The sequence below is a fragment of the Pelophylax lessonae genome, assembly GCF_965119305.1.
Source record: "Pelophylax lessonae genome assembly, chromosome: 2".
Taxonomy (NCBI): domain Eukaryota; kingdom Metazoa; phylum Chordata; class Amphibia; order Anura; family Ranidae; genus Pelophylax; species Pelophylax lessonae.
The window spans coordinates 569,809,981-569,831,609 of NC_138769.1; the positions used below are offsets into that span (position 1 = coordinate 569,809,981).

At 42.5% G+C, this 21,629-nt stretch overlaps 1 protein-coding gene across 1 annotated transcript in view; it reads right to left on the reverse strand.

Moving 5' to 3' along the window:
• Window positions 1-21,629, reverse strand: part of STAT6 (signal transducer and activator of transcription 6) — a 357,207-nt gene that overhangs the window by 118,623 nt on the left and 216,955 nt on the right. The window contains exons 3-4 of the mRNA XM_082248146.1: window positions 16,137-16,281; window positions 2,097-2,238 (exon numbers count right to left, since the gene is read on the reverse strand). Coding sequence (XP_082104272.1) covers window positions 2,097-2,238; window positions 16,137-16,264 — 270 coding nt within the window. The 5' untranslated portion in view covers window positions 16,265-16,281. The remainder of the gene's footprint in view (window positions 1-2,096; window positions 2,239-16,136; window positions 16,282-21,629) is intronic.

Genomic DNA, 21,629 nt, shown 5'->3' on the forward strand with positions numbered 1-21,629 from the left:
CCCTGGTGACGGGACCGTTTCCAGCTACCATCCACACACCGCAGCTGTTGTTCCAGACGCTTGATGGCCGATCGCTGACCGCCGTAGGAGACAGCCGGCTTCCTTCTCTCCTACCACCAGTGATCCAGCCATAGACTGCTACATGTGAATGGATGACACCCCCCAGAGGATTGTCCTATGATCGTTGAAGTGTTACAGCCCTACTGTCATTAACGTCCAGTGAGTTGTTACGACTTTTGCCTTGTTATTAATAAATGACTGTCTGCACTAAGAGCGCTCTTCTTTTTCTTTTTTTTTCTTCTTTTTTTAATTACTCAAGGCTCTTGTTTCTTTGTTTTGTTGTTTTTGATATATGTGTGGGGTGCTAATATCAATAAAAATAAATCATATGAAAAAATAAAAGTCTACAAATATTTAAAAGAATGATTTTATCTCTGCAGATGACTAAAGATTAGAAGCATTTTTATCACATAAAAGAAAATACTTTCTCAAAGGAAAATAAGAAATATGAACGGTTATATTGATGTAACTTACTATAGTGAATTTAGATGCATGAGTTGCATCAAGGAGTGAGCAGTCATTGGGGAGACATAGACAGAATCTTAGGTACAGCAGTGCCCGGTAAGAGATGGAGGGGAATTAGCAAATATTTTGCTGGAGAGTCCAAAGGAAAGTAGTGCTTGCAATGGTGAACAATACGTTTTCTGTGATTGGTTACTTAGGGAAAGTATGCCTATTAGGGAAATAGCCAAGGCCTGTGTTAAGTCATACATGCAGAACCACCAGGACCCAAGTTAACCAGCAAGGGGTAGAAAGTATAAATAAGTGACCAGTAAAAAAGAACTTTGGTCTCCCCCAGACTGGCAAATTGAGGGTGGAGTCTCCAGTCTGCATTAATGATTCTATTTAAAATAGGGAACGCATGATACTATTCACAGGACACCACAGTATCTACTCCCACACTGTAGCTGCATTTTACAAGTATTTTATAAAAATACAGAATGTGGCCGGCCCTGTCTTTTTTAGTGTTCTCTGTATAATGCTGCAGTGAACATTTCATGATAGCAGGAGATTATTGAAGTACCAAAAGCAAGCATGTGGAGGGCAAATTTGTAAAGGAAACCACTGTGCGCCAAGTGTTGTTTTTTTTTTTTTTAGCAGCAGTATAGCTGTGGTTATTTTGTTTTGCTTTTATATATGAGCATTTAAGTCTCCCTTCATCCTTTTTCCTCATTTACTGTCCTCCCTTCAGTGAGCACCCAATGCTGTCTACGTCTATTGTGCTGAAAGCCTTGACTGCTGAGGTGCATATGCTCAGGAAAGACCACTGTCAACATACTCAACCACCCCTTGCCCCCCCAATATAAGAAAAAACACTTACAACCATTAGGTTGGAGAATGGCAAGGCCACGTTTTTTTTTTAACTTCCAACACATAACACGTTAACACGTTTAACCAGTGCCATTTACGTTAACAGTTTTAACCAGTGCCAGTCACAGTTGTACTGTGAGCATGCTTTAACATTAACTGGTCAAATTCCAGGGGGTGGGGGGGGGGGCTGTCCTTACCATAAGTGCTGAACAGACAGACCAATTCCACTTTCAAATCAAGGGCATATCCCATTATAGCAAATTTAAAGTGCTGGCAAGGTAAAAAAATGCAGATAAAGCTGTGACAGACCATCCATAAAGGAGCAGGAGGGTGGGCAGCATCCACGTGTGATCAAAAAGGCCCAGAATTCCCTTGTGCAGAACTTTTGAGCTCAGGCCCCGGCCCAAATCCCTTTTAACCAATCCTCTGCGACCACTTAATCCCTCCTTCCTCCACCCATGTCCTGGCCATGCCCCATCAGTCAAGGCTCTCTTTCCCAAAGGGATCAAGAGGCCTTCATTTTGTATAGTTATCCTCTAAGATGCTGCTGTATATTTGGTAGCCCTGGCAAGCATCATAGACAACCCTCATTTGCTTTTGCTCTGGGAATGCCACATGTACTGCACTGGCTGTACATTACCATTTCTCCAGTATCTCTCAAAGCAATTTCTGTAACTGCTACTGGTTGGCACATTGACTTTCTTGATATTAAAAATATCACTTACCTTAAAATCTTCTACCCATTGAAGAATCAATCTTGCATCACTGCCACAACTGCTTGCAACCTTCTCCAGCTCTTCTACTAATTTATTTAATACAGAACTTGCCATTTCAACACAAAAGGGATCTGTTCCAGTGATATATTCCCTGTAATAACATTGTGTATAAGTTAGACAAATAGTCTGGTGTTCACACTTCATACCATATGCAATACATCTAGAAGACAAATGCTAAGATGATACATAAACAAAATATACAATAATTCAATAGCTACAGAAATACGTAATGCTTATAGTGATATGCTGTACATCTTACAGTAGGCTAGAAAAGTAACATAGCTTAAGCGGAACCTATCAAAGAAACACTTCAGATACATATAGTATAACATGACAGAGTTATGAACACAGAACAGTAGGTTCTGGAATCACAACTATGGCTCTGACACCTTTTGGTAAAGAGAGGTTGCTCTTCAGCAAAGAGACAAAGAATGAGTTAAGGTTACAAATACTGTGGCTGCTGACTTTTAATATTAGGATTTACCTGTCCAGGGTTCCCGCGATGACGGCACCTGAAACCAATTTTTTGATCGGCTCTCAGGTGCTGCTGCCGCCATTCCATGTAAGAGAAACCGGCAGTGAAGCCTTTCCACTTCACAGCCGGCACCCTACTGCACATGCGCGAAGCGCGCTGCATTTTCTAATTGGCCCGGCGGGAGAGGAAGGAGGAGGGGGGGGCGAATTTATGAGGCGGCACTGTCTCCTGCAAGTGGGGAAGGGTACCTGTCAAAAACAGGTACCCGATCCCCCTTCTCTCTGAAAGGTGCCAAATATGGCACCGGACGGGGGGAGGAAGCATATAAGCGGAAGTTCCACTTTTGGGTGGAAGTCCGCTTTAATGTTAGGGTTACAGTGAAGGTTAGTGTTAGAGTTAAAGTGTTACTAAACCCAGGACCCTGCATTCACTATATCTGGTCTCCCACAGAACATGGAAATGCAATTATTTTAGTAAATATAAACTGCTAAATACCTTTTCTCGTCAGCAGTATATAGCAGTCTTGTGACTTCTATCAGTTCCTGGTAAAGCTTGTAGGAGGAGTTTTCATACTGCACTGAGCTGTCCTATGAGGATGCAGGACCCCTGACCCTCTGTCTGGACAGTGCTGATTGGGCCTGTGCTGATCACATGCACTCTCCCAAGAAAAAAAGAAACTCTCTAGCTATATACAGCAAACTGAGCATGTGCAGCCTGACTCCAAAGGCTCTGTCTTATCCAGACATGTTCTGGAGTCAGTGGAAGAAGAGGAGGATCAGAGAAGACAGGATCAAGCAGCCTTTTTACACAATGCAAAGGTTTAATCACTTAGGTTCCACAGTGAGTATGACAAGCATGCTTTACTGCATAAACACACTGATTTTTACAGTTGTGGGTTTAGTAACACTTTAAAGGGTGGGTTATTGTGAGCAATAGATTAGAGATTAGAGAGTTAGTGCCATAAATAAAGAGTGGTTAGTATTAGAGAAACAGTGAGGGTCACTGGTAAGGTTACAATAGAGGTAGTGTTAGGGTTAAAGTGAGGGTTACAGGGAGGGTTCATTTTAGGGTAATAGTAGTGGCAGTGAGAATTAGTGATACGGTTACAAGTAGAACTAAGCTGGCCATAAACTATACAATTATATGTTTTAATTTCCTTTAGATTTACCTTCAATTATGTAGTGCAAGGACCTGCCTGACTGCATTCAAATTGAAATAGTCTGGGTTTGACCTCAAATTATATGGTTTTGGTAAATCTAAAGGAACATTGTACAGGTAAATTGTATAATGTATGGCCAGCCTTTTACAGGAAGGGTTAGTGTTAGGTTACAATAAGGGTTAGTGTCAGAACTACAGGGAGGGATGGCATTGGGGTTACATTGAGGAATAGTGTTAGGTTATGGGGAAAATTGTATAATGTATGGCCAGCTTTTGTGTTAGGGTTAAAGGAAGGGTTAGTGTTAGGTTACAGTAAGGGTTAGTGTCAGAACTACAGGGAGGGTTGGCATTGGGGTTACATGGAGGAATAGTGTTAGTTTATGGGAAAATTGTATAATATATGGCCAGCTTTCGTGTTAGGGTTACAGGAAGGGTTAGTGTTAGGTTAAAGTAAGGGTTAGTGTCAGAACTACAAGAAGGGTTTGCATTGGGGTTACATGGAAGAATAGTGTTAAGTTATAGGAAAATTATATAATGTATGGTTAGTCTTCATGTTAGGGTTACAGGAAGAATTAGTGTTAGGTTACAGTAAGGGTTAGTGTCAGAACTACAGGGAGGGTTGGCGTTGGGGCTACATGGAGGAATAGTGCTAGGTTACGGGAAAATTGTATAATGTATGGCCAGCTTTTGTGTTAGGGTTACAGTAAGGGTTAGTGTCACAACTACAGGGAGGGTTGGCGTTACATGAAGGAATAGCGTTAGGTTACGGGAAAGAGTAAGTGTTAGAGTTACAGGGAGAGCTTGGGTATGGAAGTCTAGAGAGATGCATTGTTCTATGTGATGGAAGCTCTGAATTGAAAATTACCAGCACAGATTTCCAAGCACTTAACACTAAAATATTAATATAAACAGTAAATTTGCATTAAGTGGAAAAATGACACAGTTGTAATTTGATGATAAGATTATTTAGAACTTTTTGGAGTAATCTTGTTCACTACACAAATGCAGCAAGGAATTGTTCATGTACATATATGGTACAATTCTCCTCTTTCATATTTTTGAAAAAAAAAAAAAAAAAAAAAAAGAGCTATAAACAGGAGATTGACAACATGCAGAATAGCATCTGAAAAGAGAAGAATGAATAACTGGTGGACAGCTAAGAAAGTTATAGCTGCAGGCCTTCACTACCAGAAAAATGTTTAATGAAATTCTTTAATCTAGCTAAACGAATTATTCAAAACAGGAAAAAGCTACTCCCCTTAACAAAACATCTTGGGAACACAACAAACTATTGTAAATAGGGATATTCCACAAAACTACTTATCTCCAGACAAGGCAAAATGTTTGCTATTTTCGGCTTGGGAGCAGATCTCAAACATCTTAAAAAATGAAAAATTCTGCCAGCAGATGCTCAAATCCAACAAAAGAAATCCCCCATGGGACTTGATCCAACCATGACTTAACATACTTTGACTCAGTACAGTGGGAATCATTTCTTTGCCTACATCTTCAGCACCATTAGAACGAGCTGAAGTTCTGCTTTACCTAATTACTAAGACAGGACATTCTCCCTACTTCCTACCATTCGTGAAATGAAAAGATAACTTTTTTTGAGCAGGCTCACTGGAGAGAGTCACATACGTGTTTACTTTCCTATATTCTGCCACATTATTATTGCTCTCACCCAAAGGTGTATTGAACATATGCTGGCCAATTTTTCTGATATTCTGAGATTTTCTTCAGGTTAATTTGAACTGTTTATTATTATTTTTATACAGCCTCATTCACATTGGGCATTTAGTCCCAGGGCATGGGGCAGCCTGCCAAACTTTATGAGAGGCTGACAGCTGCTGCAGCTGGTTGGGGCTGGACAGCCTATCTAGTACCATTTACGTTCAGTGCAGTATGCAAACAGAGACGAATGCCTTGAATCCAAGAAGTTTGCATTTTGCCAGCAGCAGAAATGGACGGGGGAATTGTGCCCGCTGGCCATGGCTAAACACCTCATGCACCAGGGCTAAAAGTGTGCATAGGGCCTTAGCTAGTCTAAAGCCCAGTACACACTATCAGAAAATCAGGCGAATGATCGTCCAGTTTTCCTCAATGTTTCACAGGAGGTCAAAATCGAGGATAGTACAGATTGTACGAAAATTCTCAAAGGCTTTTCTTGTTTGACTTATTGTTGTTTGTTGTTTCTGATCATGCGCGGTCTTTCCTGCCCAATTTTTCTCATACGAAAACCGTGTTTGTCCCTTTGGAAATTTTCATTTGGAAAGTCTGAATCAGATGTCGAAAATTGTGTACACACTATACAAAAATGGAAGGATCATTCCTCAAAGGGAATTTTCCTTCCAATTTTGTTCAGTGTGTACCCCACTTAACCTCTACAACAGAAAGATCTGTGATTGGATTGGAACACATGCTAGCTGAAAACCATCACACAATCTGCACCCCTCCCATGTCAATATCTAATTCCTACTCTGAAAATATTTTTTAATCATATACTTATGCAACTACACTGCAGTCCTACCCCCTATACATGACAATTACATGTATCTCTATAAACATCAACAGCCCTATTTGCCCTTATAAGAGACCAGTTTAAAGGCTTGTACACCCTACTAGTTTTTTTGGGTTGAACGAAAAAAACCTGACAGTTCAGGTTGGAGGAGTTGCACTAACAATCTAATGTTAATACAGTGATCTCCCCTGCTGTTCTATTATGTTCTGACAGGGGGACGGCCCCCCTGCCAGAACGCTCCATCAGCACTCTCAGCCATTGGCTGAGAGTGCTGACTGAAAGCCAGTCGGAAGTCTTTTTCGGTCATGACCCTTCCACAGAAGCTAGCTTCTGTCTGACCTGCTGCCATACACGTGGACCGAATGTTGATGCCGCCCGGCATTTGGCCCATGTGTACTAAGCTTAACTGAGGGAGGCCACCAGAGTGAAAAACTTCCTCAACACTTTTCTGCATAAACAAGATCTGTATGCTATTTGGAATTGGAATTGGAATTTTTGTTGAGTTGGGGGGCACAATGAAACTCTAAAGAGTGTCACAGACTCCTTATGGTACTTATAAATCTTTGAATTCCCCTGACTGTGTTCAATATACAAGATATTATTTATGCTTCTTCCTAAGTTTACATAATAAATTCTGTATGTTGAAGTTTTAAAATCATTATTATAACTATCTTTTTGCCAAAGTGTATTTGGCGTAATTGATTGATGTTATTGACCCAAAGTTCTGAACCTCTGACAAAATGGAACTTATATGTAACAAAATGTGCTTTGCGAATGTCTCATCATTCACTCAAAAGTAATGAAAAAACCTATATTACCTGTACAGTCAGGTCCATAAATATTGGGACATTGACAAAACAAACCCATCAGAGAGATAGCAAACACATTAGGGGTGGCCAAATCAACTGTTTGGAACATCCTTAAAAAGAAAGAATGCATCCGTGAGTTTAGCAACACCAAAAGACCCGGTAGACCATGGAAAACAACTGTAGTGGATGACCGAAGAATTCTTTCCCTGGTGAAGAAAACACCCTTCACAACAGTTGGCCAGATCAAGAACACTCTCCAGGAGGTAGGTGTATGTGTGTCAAAGTCAACAACAAGAGAAGACTTCACCAGAGTGAATACAGGGGGTTCACCACAAGATGTAAACCATTGGTGAGCCTCAAAAACAGGAAGGCCAGATTAGATTTTGCCAAACAACATCTAAAAAAGCCTTCACAGTTCTGGAACAACATCCTATGGACAGATGAGACCAAGACCAACTTGTACCAGAGTGATGGGAAGAGAAGAGTATGGAGAAGGAAAAGAACTGCTCATGATCCAAATCATACCACCTCATCAGTGAAGCATGGTGGTGGTAGTGTCATGGCGTGGGCATGTGTGGCTGCCAATGGAACTAGTTCTCTTGTATTTATTGATGATGTGACTGCTGACAAAAGCAGCAGGATGAATTCTGAAGTGTTTTGGGCAATATTATCTGCTCATATTCAGCAAAATGCTTCAGAACTCATTGGAAGGCGCTCAACAGTGCAGATGGACAATGACCTGAAGCATACTGCGAAAGTAACCAAAGAGTTTTTTAAGGGAAAGAAGTGGAATGTTATGCAATGGCCAAGTCAATCACCTGACCTGAATCCGATTGAGCAAGCATTTCACTTGCTGAAGACAAAACTGAAGGCAAAATGCCCCAAGAACAAGCAGAAACTGAAGACAGTTGCAGGAGAGGCCTGGCAGTGCATCACCAGGGATGAAACCCAGCATCTGGTGATGTCTATGCATTCCAGACTTCAGGCTGTACATGACTGCAAAGGATTTGCAACCAAGTATTAAAAAGTGAAAGTTTGATTTATGATTGTTATTCTGTCCCATTACTTTTGGTCCCTTAAAAAGTGGGAGGCACATATACAAACTGTTGTAATTCCTACACCGTTCACCTGATTTGGATGTAAATACCCTCAAATTAAAGCTGAAAGTCTGCAGTTAAAGCACAACATGTGTGTTTCATTTCAAATCCATTGTGGTGGTGTATAGAGCCAAAAAGATTAGAAATGTGTCAATGTCCCAATATTTATGGACCTGACTGTATATATTACCTGAATAATATCTATATATTAACTATACCTGTTTGTAAAATGTGTGTAATGTTAGTTTCTATTTGTTGCCTTCTGACAGGTGAATGAATCATTCTCTTATCCTTTGATCCTAAGAAAAAACAGCCATTAACCCTTTACGTACTGATGTATGTTTTTCAAATCGAAGGGGCCTTTATTTACCCAGATAAATGCCAAACAATTGTGGCAAAAAATTAGATGACCTTGAGCTGTCTACTTTCCCCAAAAAAAAGAAAAAAACTGATTGCATTTTGTTTTTTTTATACTATTCTGGCATTTTTTATTTTAACAGAAAGTAAGGGAAACAGGAGTTTTTTTTCAAATTTTTTGGTCTTTTTCCCTTTTTACAGAACAAAAAACAAAATCATCATTAATGGTTACTAATTTCTGCCAAAAGAAATATCTATCTGTCTGAAATAAATTTATATAATTTTTTTTTTAGGTGCATGACAGCGTAATCGTCAAACTATCGCAGTGCTGAAAACTGAAAAACGGTCTGATAATGAAGGGTATTACAGGCTGGTATTCAAGTGGTTAAGAACATAGCAACAGCATTGAGTAAAATAAAGTACTATATGCAGAACATGTGTAAAGTAATGAATATATAGCTACAGTATTACTAAAATGGAAAAACAACACTGAAGTGCTTTACAGATTTTTCATAAATAGGTAAAATACTCATTATGAAACCTGTGGTGTGCCACAATTGAGCATGAAGTAACACATATAATAAGAACCAATCTTGATTAATATATATATATATATATATATATATATATATATATATATATATATATATATATCTGTATAAATATAAATGTTTTATCAGCTACCTGCCTAAGTCACAATCATTTTCTTATGTTTTTTTTTTTTAAACTTGTTTACTTCATAGCATGCATACATATGAGCATTTGAGGCCTCGTGGAAGTGGGCCTTCTTCCGTGGGGCTTATATGCATACCTGTGTTTCTGCTGAAAGAATGGATAAGTATTGAGAAGAAGGGATGGGCTTTATGTTCGAGTCGAACACACAAACGGGGTGCTTGGCGTGCAGTTCGCCCGCCGATGAGCGCCCCATAATGCGCTGCGATGGTGCAGTGAATACATTACTGATGATTGGCCAAAGCATGCACATGACCTTTAAGCTTTGGCCAATCACAGCACAGTGTCCTGTCAGAGCCATGATTGGCCAAAGGCAGGATGCCTTTATCCAATCATGGCTCAGGGGCTAAGTCCACGCCCCACACTATATAAGGCTGCTGCTTACACGGCAGCTGTGTTTAGTGTATGATTAGGCAGGTAGTTAGTGGATAGTGAGTTGAGTTAGTTTAGTGCAGTCAGTGTAGTTAACAGGCATACCCCACTTTTATAATGTACAGTACATGTTGTAGTACTGTTTCCCCTCTCAGAGCTCCCCAAGTTTTGTGTTCCTGTCACTTATAGTTCGTGAGCAGTGCCATGCCAAACAGACCGGGATTTCCCATATATGCCAATGTTAAAGCTGGGTTCCACTCATTTTTGTGTTTATTAAAAGTCAGTAGCTACAAAAAGTGTAGCTGCTGACTTTTAATAAACACACACTAACCTGTCCCACGATCCAGCAATGCGGCCTCCCAAAGCCTCGATCCTTCCCCTCTCCTCTCGGAGGCGCTGGCATCTCTAGTGTGAGCACTCGGCTGTGACAGCTTGCGGCTTCACAGCCGGGTGCACACTGCACATGCGCGAGTAGCGATGCGCATTGTGAATTGCTGGGAAATCTTCTGGGATCTGTGACGTGTCCCAGAAAATTGCAGGGGGGGGGGGGAGGAGAACTCTAGGGGGCCCGAGCGGAAGAGGGAGAAGGTACCTGTCAAATCTAGGTACCCTCTCCACCCCCCAAAAAAATGACATGCCATATGTGGCATGTCAGAAGATCAGCAGTATTTAAAGCGGAAGTTCTACTTTTGGGTGGAACTCCGCTTTAAAGACAGGGAGCAGTGCCATGTCAAGCAGACCGAAATTTCCCTTACACGCCAATGTTAAAGACAGGGTGCAGTGCCCTGTCAAGCTGAAGGTGATTTCCCATAGACGCCAATGAGCACTGAAAGCTGAAAATTGTTCTAGGCAGGAAGGGGATGAAAGTGCCCTGTATTTAAGTGGTTAAGGGGAACCCTATGACAGATTATAAAAAAAATGCATGGGGTCCCCCCAAAATCCATACCAGGCAGTTTGGGTCTGGTATAGATTTTAAGGGGAATTCCTAGTCAAAAGTGAAAAAAAAGGCATGGGGTCCCCCCAAAATCCATACAAGACCCTTATCTGAGCAAGCAGCTTGGCTGGCCAGGATGGGGGGAGACCAGCGAGCACCCCCCCTCTCCTTAACCATACCAGGCCACTTGCCCTCAACAAGGGGAGGGTACTTTGAGGTGTCCCCCAAAGCACCTTGTCCCCATGTTGATGGGGACAAGGCCCTCTTCCGGACAACCCTGGGCTGTGGTTATCGAGGTCTGTGGGTGTGGGTGCTTATTGGAATCTACAAGCCCCCTTTAACAAGGGAGCCCCCAGATCCTGCTCCCCCATGTGAATGGATATCGAGTACATCAGGTACAGACCTGTTGAGGTGGATCCCGAATTCCATAGACCCCTGCTATGACTCACGACCAGAGGCCCTGTGCCCAATGCTGCAATCGGTGTACAAACATTTTGTTCACGAATGGTAGGCCCCCCAGACAAGGTGATACAAAAACAAAAAAAAACGTGATCACTGTGACTAGCTATCAAGGTGATCACATGATTGGGAGCCATTTGTTAGCACAGGTCCAGGAGCTGTTACAGTCTCCATTCATCCAATGAGTCTCAATACTTCTCAATAGTGATGGGCCGAACACCCCCCTGTTCAGTTCGAACCAGAACATGTCGAACAGGGAAAAAGTTCTAGTGACGTCAGACGGGGTGGTGCCACTGGGTGATGTAACCGGGTGTCGCCGCCCCTTTCCTATATAAGAGCTGTCATGGCTCAAGTGGCTTATTAGCCAGGAGGCGTGTGAAGAGGAGGGAGCGTCTTTTTTTTTCTTCTATTTTTCGGGTGCGGCGGGCGACGTGATTGACGAAGGATTTACATCAGGGGGCACTATTTTTTAGTAAAGGACTTGTCAAAAACTGGCTTTTGTGTTTATTTTTTTGTACACTTTTTTGGTGAATGGGTAGGGGTACGAAGTACCCTGATATTTATTCACATGGGGGAAGCCAGGATCTGGGGGCCCCTTTGTTAAAGGGGGCTTCCAGATTCCGATAAGCCCCCCACCCACAGACCCTAACAACCACAGCCCAGGGTTGTCCAGAAGAGGCCCTTGTTCCCATCAACATGGGGACAAGGTGCTTTAGGGGGCACCCCAAAGCACCCTTCCCGTGTTGAGGGCAAGCGGCCTTATATGGTTCAGGAGGGGGGTGCTCGCTCATGCCCCTCCCCCATCCTGGCCAGCCAGGCTGCTTGCTTGGATAAGGGTCTGGTATGGATTTTGGGGGGGACCCCACGCCGTTTGTTTTTCCCAATTTTGGCGTGGGGTACCCCTTAAAATCCGTACCCATTCCGAAGGGCCTGGTATGGACTGGGGGAGGGGGGCCCACGCCGTTTTTTTCCTTTTTTTTAATCTGTATTGCAGAGAGCCAATAAAAAAACTGTGGTGTCTGGAGAAGAGATAGAGACTAGAGGAGTAACCTGCTTTTGGACTTCAGGAGGATTTAGCTGAAACATCCCACTTCTTCCTAGAAGCATCCCCAGGAAAAGACAGAGCCTCTGGAATAGTGTTGATGTCGGAACTGGTCTCAACACAAGCACTCCAGAGGGCTCAAGGATTGTACCTTGGATGCAAGTGGAGTTACGAGTATAATAATACAAAAGTTTACAGGCTCCAGCTGTATCTGGCATTGTAGCAGACTGACAACTCTCAGGGCTCGGACTAAATGGAACAATGCTGTGTTGCAATGATCTCCAAACAGCGGCCCTTTGCTTGCCTATATCTGGCACTTTGGGCGCTATTCCATACACTGACTCCAGCAATGGGACATCATTTCTCCCAGCAACACCAACGATGGGGCAATATTTTTCCCACTGACTTTAATGATGGGGTACTATTCCTCCCAATGACACCAAAGATGGGGCACAATTCCTCCCAATGACACCAACAATGGGGCACTATTTCTCCCATAATACCAAAGATGAGGCCTTGTTTTTTTCCACTGATGCCAAAACATTTTCTACTCCCACTTGCCTGAGTCAAGCCCCCTGAAAGTCGGAAAGGACAGTAATCTAACCCTTTGTTTAGAAAAGTTGGAGATCCCTGCTGGGTAGTAGTTATATCCTTAATGGCTTTTAATTAAGGATGTTAACCACTCTACTACCGCTCACAGTAATACTACTGCGGCAGAGTGGCTCGTTCCCGTCCAGCCACGTAGTATTAACGTGACTGGACTCCTCCCCTTCCGGAGGCTCGCTCCCGCTGTTTTCATTCACAGCGGGAGTCGGGCCAGGGGAGGAGCAGCGGCTGCTCTTACCCGATCGTCGGGGATCGAGTCTGGAGATCCGCCCGCTGTGTGTAAACACAGCGGGCGGATCTCCATAGTGACAGGGAGTGACAGATCGGACTGTTCAGCATAGCTGGACATCCGATCTGTCCATGAATCACATAGTCACCTCCCCCCCTACACGTCAGTAAGCACCAGGCATACATTAACCCCTCCCTCTCCAATAAAATTAACCCCTTCCCTGCCAGTGTCATTTTTACAGTAACAGTGCATATATATAGCACTGATTACTGCAGTAATGTCACTGGTACCCCCAAAAGTGTCAAAAATGTCAGTCAGGGTCCGGTCTGTCCGCCGCAATGTCGCAGTCCCGCAAAAAAAATCGCAGATCGCCGCCATTACGCGTTAAAAAAAAAACACCAAAAATGACAGAAATCTTTCCCTTTGTTAGTAAACGCAATAACTTTTGCGCAAACCAATCAAAATACGCTTATTGCGATTTTTTTTACCAAACATATGTAGCATAAAACAAATTGGCCAAAAACTTTTAAAAAAATTGGTTTTTACATCTTTTTTGGGGGGAATTTCATATAAAAAAATGTGAAAAATATTGTTATTTTTTCAAAATAAACGCTCTTTTTTTGTTTATAGCGCAAAAAGTAAAAATCGCACAGGTGATCAAATACCACCAAAAGAAAGCTCTGTTTGTGGGAAAAAAAGGACGTAAATTTCGTTTGGGTACGGCGTCGCACGACCGCGCAATTGTCAGTTGAAGTCGCACAGCGCCGAATCGCAAAAAGTGGCCTGGACGGAAGACAGCAAAATCCTCCGGTTGTAAAGTGGTTAAGCATGGTCTTTTCTGTGTATAGATTATCTACATCCTTAGGCCGGCCATAGACAGTTCAAAGCTCGATTCGAACTGAGTGTGGGCAGGCTGAATGAACCAAGTTGATCAATCGATTAACTTGGGTACAAACAGCCTGCCGGATTGACTTGCAATTATCTCTAGCAGCTGTTATAGCCACTAGCAATAAACACTGTCATCTCCTGGGCGCTGGCAGGGATGGCTTCCCTGCTCATACTGCCTCCTACCAGGAGCAGACAATAGCTCAGCAGGTGGGATTCCCCTGTCAGCACTGTCTGTGTTAAGGGAATCATGCAAATTTCTTTCCTGCAACCCGTGGTTACAGGAAAGAAATTTGCACGGTCTATGGCCTGGCCTAATGGCTTTCCATTTCAACAGCTAATTCCAATTCACTAAGAGCACCTATGTATGATAAAGACAGTACTACATTTTTCTGCTGAAAAATTATGTTTTGGGGTAATTTTTGCTAATATTTGCAACTGGGGATTGCAGTAATCCATACATATCAATGAATATTACCGTTCTGTGAAGCCACGCTTGAAAATACCATTGCATTCATGTTGGAACTTTGTATGTTATGAATCCCTGCACCAGCGCCAGAAGCATATATGACAACTGTAGCCCTCTTTAAGAGGGGTTAAGAGAAATGACCCTCCCTAGACAGTGCACTAAACTGGAAGGTAAATAGACTAATAGGGACTAATGGCCTTACATGAAAGTAGAGACAGAAAGTTACTGCCACTTATGTCTGCAGTATATACAGCAGAAGAACTTGCTCACTAGAGCTGCCCCAATGGGCCACCTAAAAAACCAAGGCCAAATTAATTTGGTGTGCATGGATGTGTGTTTGGAGCCTGATTTGAGTAGACAAGGGAACATCTTGTTGTTGACCAACAACTTTATTCAATATGCGCAAGCTTTCTGGACGATGGATCAAAACTCTTCCACTGCAGCCAAAGGCCTAGTAGAAAAAAATGATTTGTCAATTATGGGCTAACAAAGAAAGTTCACTGAGACCAAGGCAGACACTTTGAGTGAAAACGAATTAAAGATTGTTTTACATTTTTGTTGGGGTAAGTCACCTAATTAAAGAATGTATTAAAATTTTGTAGGGGGGAGTCATGTACTACGCAAACCACGTCCAACACTCAAGGACAGCAGAACAAGCGAGGATATTAATGGAGAGTTTAGATTCACAACCTACAACCACAGAATATTGCTCAGAACCCTGAGTCCTCAAAGGAAACAAAAATTGGATGGCCAGAGGTTCTCTCAGCCATACATCATTTGTAGTCAGTTACCAGGAATTCCAGTGCATCTGATTTATCCAGAGGGGAAAACAGGGTCCTTAAATATTTGGCAGGGGAAATACTTGGGGTTGATTTACTAAAGGCAAATAGACTTTGTACTAAAACTGCTCCAGAGTTTAGTAAATAAGCAGAAGCTCTGCTGACTTCCATCATCCAATCATGTGCAAGCAAAAATGCATTTTTTTTTATTTTCCTTGCATGTGATTGGGTATTCTATGTCAAGTGAAAGTTTACCTTCTTTACTAAGCTCTGGAGCAACTGCACTTACAGAGTGCAACTGCACTTTGCAAAGTGCATAATCTATTTGTAAATCAACTCTTCTGCCCACAGAATCACCCTCTCCATGGTGAACTCTGCTGACTTGGTCAAAACTGCCCCAACTAAAAAAAAACGATGGATATAACTGAGAGGATGATCTGAAGACAGAATAGCTTCTGCTGGAAGATTTTGCCTATATTCTTTTTCTAGTAACAACTGAAAAATTTAGACCACCTCCCACTTTCAGTTCAATTGACAATGGTCACCAGGACAAACAGGCTGAATCTCCTCACCAGAGACAGAGACAACAGTGAAAACTTGATAGTGGTTCTAATTCTTTACTTCTCCATCAAAATCTACAATAGCATTTTGCCTTCACATACCATAATATGACTATGACTGAATAGTATAATATGGTTAATGTACAGCATATGTTGGTTAAAATTATAATTTTGGTTTATTCACTGAAGAGTTTAGAAATGGCATGTTTTGGGTTTACTGTTGGTACTTTTTCTGTGTATTTTTTACCAGCCAATATCAAGACATTTTAAAGTACATGAGTGAAACAATGGCATTGACCAAGGAAAGAAAAAAATATGCTATTTTTAATATAAAGTGTACACATTATTCAAATGACTGTTTCAATACATTTTAAATTTTACATTTCACATTTACATTTTACATTTTAAACCTGTTAAATCTGTTAGAATGCAGTATAATCTGCATCTGCATCTGCATCTGCATCTGTGTTTGTAGTATCTTCATAAGTTATGGTGGGATACTCACCAAGGCTGCCTCTCCAACCAGTCACCGAGGTGCTGCCTCACCTTCTGGGGAAAATCTCCATAGATGTTGTTTAAATGCTCTGGAGGCATTTTGGACACATAACTCCAAACAGAAGAGCTTTTGAACATATTTGCAAATATACGTGCTGAAAAAAAAAAAAAAATCTTAATGTTAGTCAAGTACAAAGTCATAATTTAAGATATATGGCTATAATAGGCAGGGCATTATACAAAGGAAAATTTCATAACACAATTATACATACTGTATTTATCACCAGATTGTCTTTACATACACCTTAACTAACCTTTAATTTTCTCAAATAGAGTAAGAAGGGGTTCAATCTTTTGACAGTTACAGTGCTCAAAAAAAAATTGTGAATCTCCCCAGCACGGACACAGACAGCAAAATAACTTGACAAAGCTTCTAACCTTTCCCTAGTCTATCCAAAATTAAAATGAGTTTGTATCTTTACATACACTTTTTCACTAGACAGATAGTTAGTGTATACTACTGCAGCTTACATTATTTTTCAGTGTAAAGTATAACAACTCTTAAAGTGGTTGTAAAGTCTTGGTATTTTATACCCTAACACATTACCTGCGATAAGGTAAAAAAAAAAAAAACCCACTAATTATTCCCACACGGACCTGAGTTCTCTATCAGTCCAGTGCTGTGCCCGGCTACAGGTCTTCTCCCCCCTCTTCCTACTCTCACAGGCTACACTATGAGCAGCAGGAGCCATTGGTCAGTCAAATCCTGTGGGGAATCCTGTAGCCTGCCCACACGGGTGCCCCCATAGCACATGTTTTGCTATGGGGGCATTCATAAGAAGGAGAAGAAGAAGAAGAAGAAGAAGAAGAAGAAGAGGAGAGCACTGCTGGGGACCTGCAAAGAAAAGGTAAGGTAGAGTAGGTAAATAAAACTTTTTTCAAATAGAAAAATGCCTTTAGAGTCACTTTAAAGCGGAGTTCCACCTGTTTTTTTTTTTTGTTTGTTTATTAAAAGTCAGCAGCTATAAAAAGTGTCAACAGAAAAAAATGGCGAAGGTGCCTGGCCCTTTAAAAAAAGATATTATAACCTGCTGCCCCTTTAATTGTTTAAAACAATAAATAGGTATATATCATAGGTAAAAAGGCGCTGGTAATCTTTTGCTGAATGTAGATATTAAGATGTCACGTATTTTATAAATATATAAATATTAGAATTATTAAATAATATGACAATATAAAATTATACGTGTTTATATAAAGTGCAAGATGTGATTCATATATATCAAGGTGCTTACTAGTGCTACAATTATAAGTGTTGACTTATATTAGTGCATATTTTGTTATCCAATTAGTGCAACAAGCAAAAGAAGGTGCTTACAGGTGCATAATCTATTTAAAGTGCAAGTGCTAACCTTGATTTTTATAAAAAAACTTATATATAATAAATGAATCCACAAACGTGCCTGCTAGTGTATCCACCAATAAATTAAATCACATATAATAACAGAAAGTGCTCAAAAATGGTGTCTCTAGAGAAATCCGGGCAATTCGTGCAACCAGATTGTGCTTTTTAAATCTTTGATTTTTTTCTCATTCACAGTGCTCCAGGTGCTGGGGTGTATCACACGTGGCCTCTTACCAGCTTCCAACAGGTCAAAAGGACCCCCAACGCCTATGATCCCTTTAACTGGGTGGATCAGACCTCTCCTCGACTCCTTGAATATCCTGCTCCTATATTACTCGAGATGGACCATATAGTCCCCACATACAAAGATATAGAAGAGAACAGCCTCCAATAGTGAAATATTGTTTTATTCCATTAAAAACATACACTAAAGGGTGACAATTAGCCTCTTACTATTTGTTGTGCCCTCCTGGCACTGGGCAATTCGGCAGTACAAATCGTTTTGGGTATTAGGAAGATATTCTCCGGGGATCTGCAGCACCCTCCTGTATCTCCTTTCCCTCCTTTGTATTGCGGCGGTCGGCAAGCGTCCCAGCCTCTGCTACGAATGCCTATTATTCCTGTTTCCGGGTTAGCAATGACCACAATGCATTTCGCTCTTGTGCGTCATCAGGCGGTCTCACGTATAATTTTATATTGTCATATTATTTAATAATTTTAATATTTATATATTTATAAAATACGTGACATCTTAATATCTACATTCAGCAAAAGATTACCAGCGCCTTTTTATAAAAAGTGTATGAGAGGGGCGTAGCTTCACCAGAGATGGCCGCTTAAGCCTTCACTCCGAGAGACAGGGGAGAGAATCCAGCGACTACACACCCGCTCGCACCCGCATCAGCCCGCTTCCTTCCTCAGCATCTCCCCGCTAATCTCCTGCTCACAATGTCCCGCAAGCAGAAGGACGATCACCGCCGCGCGACTCTGTCAGGCAAGATGGCGCCGCCACGGCCTTCCTTCCCTCACAACCAGCGGACGCTGCAGGGATCTCCACCGAGGTAATGCCGCCCTTATCCTCACCATCTTCCCCGCCCAGACCAGGAGACTATTCCCCTACCTCATCCAGCCCTGCCAAGGCTTGCATGAGACTAAAGATGCAGTCCTCATGTCTCCCCTTCAGCAGCCAGGACTCTAGCCCTCTGTCTGCCCCCCGCTCTGCAGGCATCCATAGCTGACTTCCCCACCACAGGCCAGCCTGTCCTGGACACCACCCTAAAAGATATGCTGATGTCCTTTCAAACTTCTCTATTTCAGAACCTGACCACTTTATTTGGGAAAGTTGCATCTGATGTACAGGGGATGGATCGCAGGCTTCATTCTGTGGAGACACAGATGGCTGACTGTACTGACACCATTAATGACATTATTGATACGTGCGATGAAACCAGGGATGAACAGCACTGGATTAAAGCTAAGCTAGCTGACTTAGAAGACCGATCCAGACGTAACAGCGTCAAACTGCATGGAAGTCCTGAGTCTGTACCCCAAAGTGAACTCCACGCCTATGCCAGCTCCCTCATAGCGGCCATGCTCCCTGATTGCACTGCTATGGACCTTACTACAGACCGCATACACCGATTGCCTAAAGCATACCATCTGGCTGACTCGGTGCCACGGGACACTCTTATGAGAGTACATTTTTACCAGACAAAAGACCACCTACTGGCTGCTTCTCGTCTTCAACGTACACTCCCGGCCCCTTATGAGAGTATACAATTGTTCGCGGATCTCTCTAAGTATACCCTCCAAGTGCGGAGACAGCTTAACTCCATCACCAAAGCCTTGATGAAAAATAACATACCCTATAAATGGAGACATCCGGCGACTATTCTAGTCACCAAAAACGGAATCCCACATACCATCTCCTCTATGCAAAATGGCATGCAACTGCTCCATTCCTGGGGTATCATACCCACTCCGCCGTGGGAGGAACCCATGCAAACCATGACTTCCTAATGGAAGTTCTCGTCAGCGCCCATAATTATCTCGTGTAGCGGTTTCCAGCGCTCACCAGCTCTCTTCCTTGTCACCAACTCAGAGCTCTTTTGAAAACTTTTCCCCCCGTTTCACTGGTAGTTCACCGAGGTTGTGCTTCCTACCAGTGCCTTACACCACCCGCCTTCCAGGCGCTATCACAAGCGCACCTTTTCTAACGCATAGTCTCTGTTAATTTTTTGTTGCTACTGTTTTTTTTTTTTTTTTCTTGTGTTGTATTCACAGTTACTGGTCCACGCTCATATTGTTTCCAGCTCTTCGGTCGACGACCAGGCTCTACTTGATCCACAGGACTCGGTCACCCACTTAACTCATCAGTGTCAACCCGTCCAAGTGTGAGTACTTCCAATTCTCTCCCTACCTATACACCTCCACACCATGCCACTCACGATCCTGTCTATTAACGCATGGAGACTAAACCACCCAGCTAAGCGGAAATCATTGTTGTCAACTGCCACCGCTCACCACAGTGACATTCTATGTGTACAAGAGACTCACTTCTCTCAAACGCCATTGCAGTACTGGCGTCATAAAAATTTTCCCCACGTTTTTCACTCTTGCTTCAATGCCAAAAAAAGGGGTGTGATGATTGCTGTCAGAGACTCTGTATCTTTCCAACAACACCACTTGACCACAGATGTGAATGGCTGCTATCTTATCCTTGTATGTTCTATAAACAATGTACAATATACAATCCTCAATGTATATGCACCCAACCAACGACAGATTCCTTTTCTCTCCACGGCTCTCAAAGCCACTGCCAAGGTCCAAAAGGGAAACTTAATTGTCTGCGGAGATTTTAACACGGTTCCTGATGTGATGCTATTGCCCCTCTCAAGCGCCACAACTCTCAGCTGAAAAAAAACGACTCCATTCCCATGACCTCCACGATGCGTGGCGATGTCAGCATGCCGAAGAGCGTGATTACACGTACTTTTCCCCATCCCACAATACTTATTCCAGGATTGACCTCTTCCTACTGGATAAGTGGTTGTTGCAAAATGTTTTAGCTTCTGAGATCCACACGATAGCCTGGTCGGACCATGCCCCACTGACACTCACCCTGTCAGACAAATCGACCCAACAATCCCATTTCATTTGGCGTACCAATAACTTTCTACTCCAACAACCCCATGTTGTCAATCATATCTCTAACCAACTTAACCAATTCTTTGCCCACAATCAACACTCTGTATGCGACCCGGCTGTGGTGTGGAATGCTCACAAGGCGTTTGTTAGAGGACTGCTTATCCAGGTGGGCTCTAGGGAAAAGAAAAAGAGATCCGCCCGTGTGGACTCTCTTCTTACTTCTATAGCTGAACTGGACGAGCTGAATAAGCGGCACCCTGATCACACCCACAAACTGCGCCTTACCGCTATGAGACAAGAATTGAGGTCTTTGTTACTGGTGGACTTTGAACGCTTTCACCGCAGGTGCAAGGTGGCTTCCTACTCCACCTCCAATAAAGCGGGGAAGAGAATGGCACAAAAAATTAGAGGGCAACGGGTAAAGACCAGAATCGAATATATTCACAACCCCACATCCTCCAAAAAGGAATATAACCCACAAGACATAGTTAACGCGTTTAGTCTCTACTACGAGGCCCTGTATAATATTAACCGAGATCCGGAAACGCACCAACCCTCTAAGGAGGAGGTTGATGAGTTTTTGGCCGCAGTCTCACTCCCTACCCTCTCCACGGAACACTTGGCACTCCTGAATGCCCCGTTCACGACACAAGACATCACAGCAGTCATCTCAGCCCTTCCATCCAACAAATCACCTGGTCCTAAAGGTCTGTCGGGCGAATACTTCAAACACTTCCATTCCATCCTTTCACCCCATTTTGCTACCAGTCTTTATCCAAGCTGCCTCCTCTTCTAGGTTCCCACCTGAAATGCTCCAAGCCTTGGTCATCACCCTTCCAAAACCAGGGAAGGCCCCTACTTCCCCTCAAAATTTTAGGCCAATATCCCTACTAAAAATGGATGCCAAAATCCACGCTAAATTGCTTGCTAACAGGATCCAGGCAGTCCTCC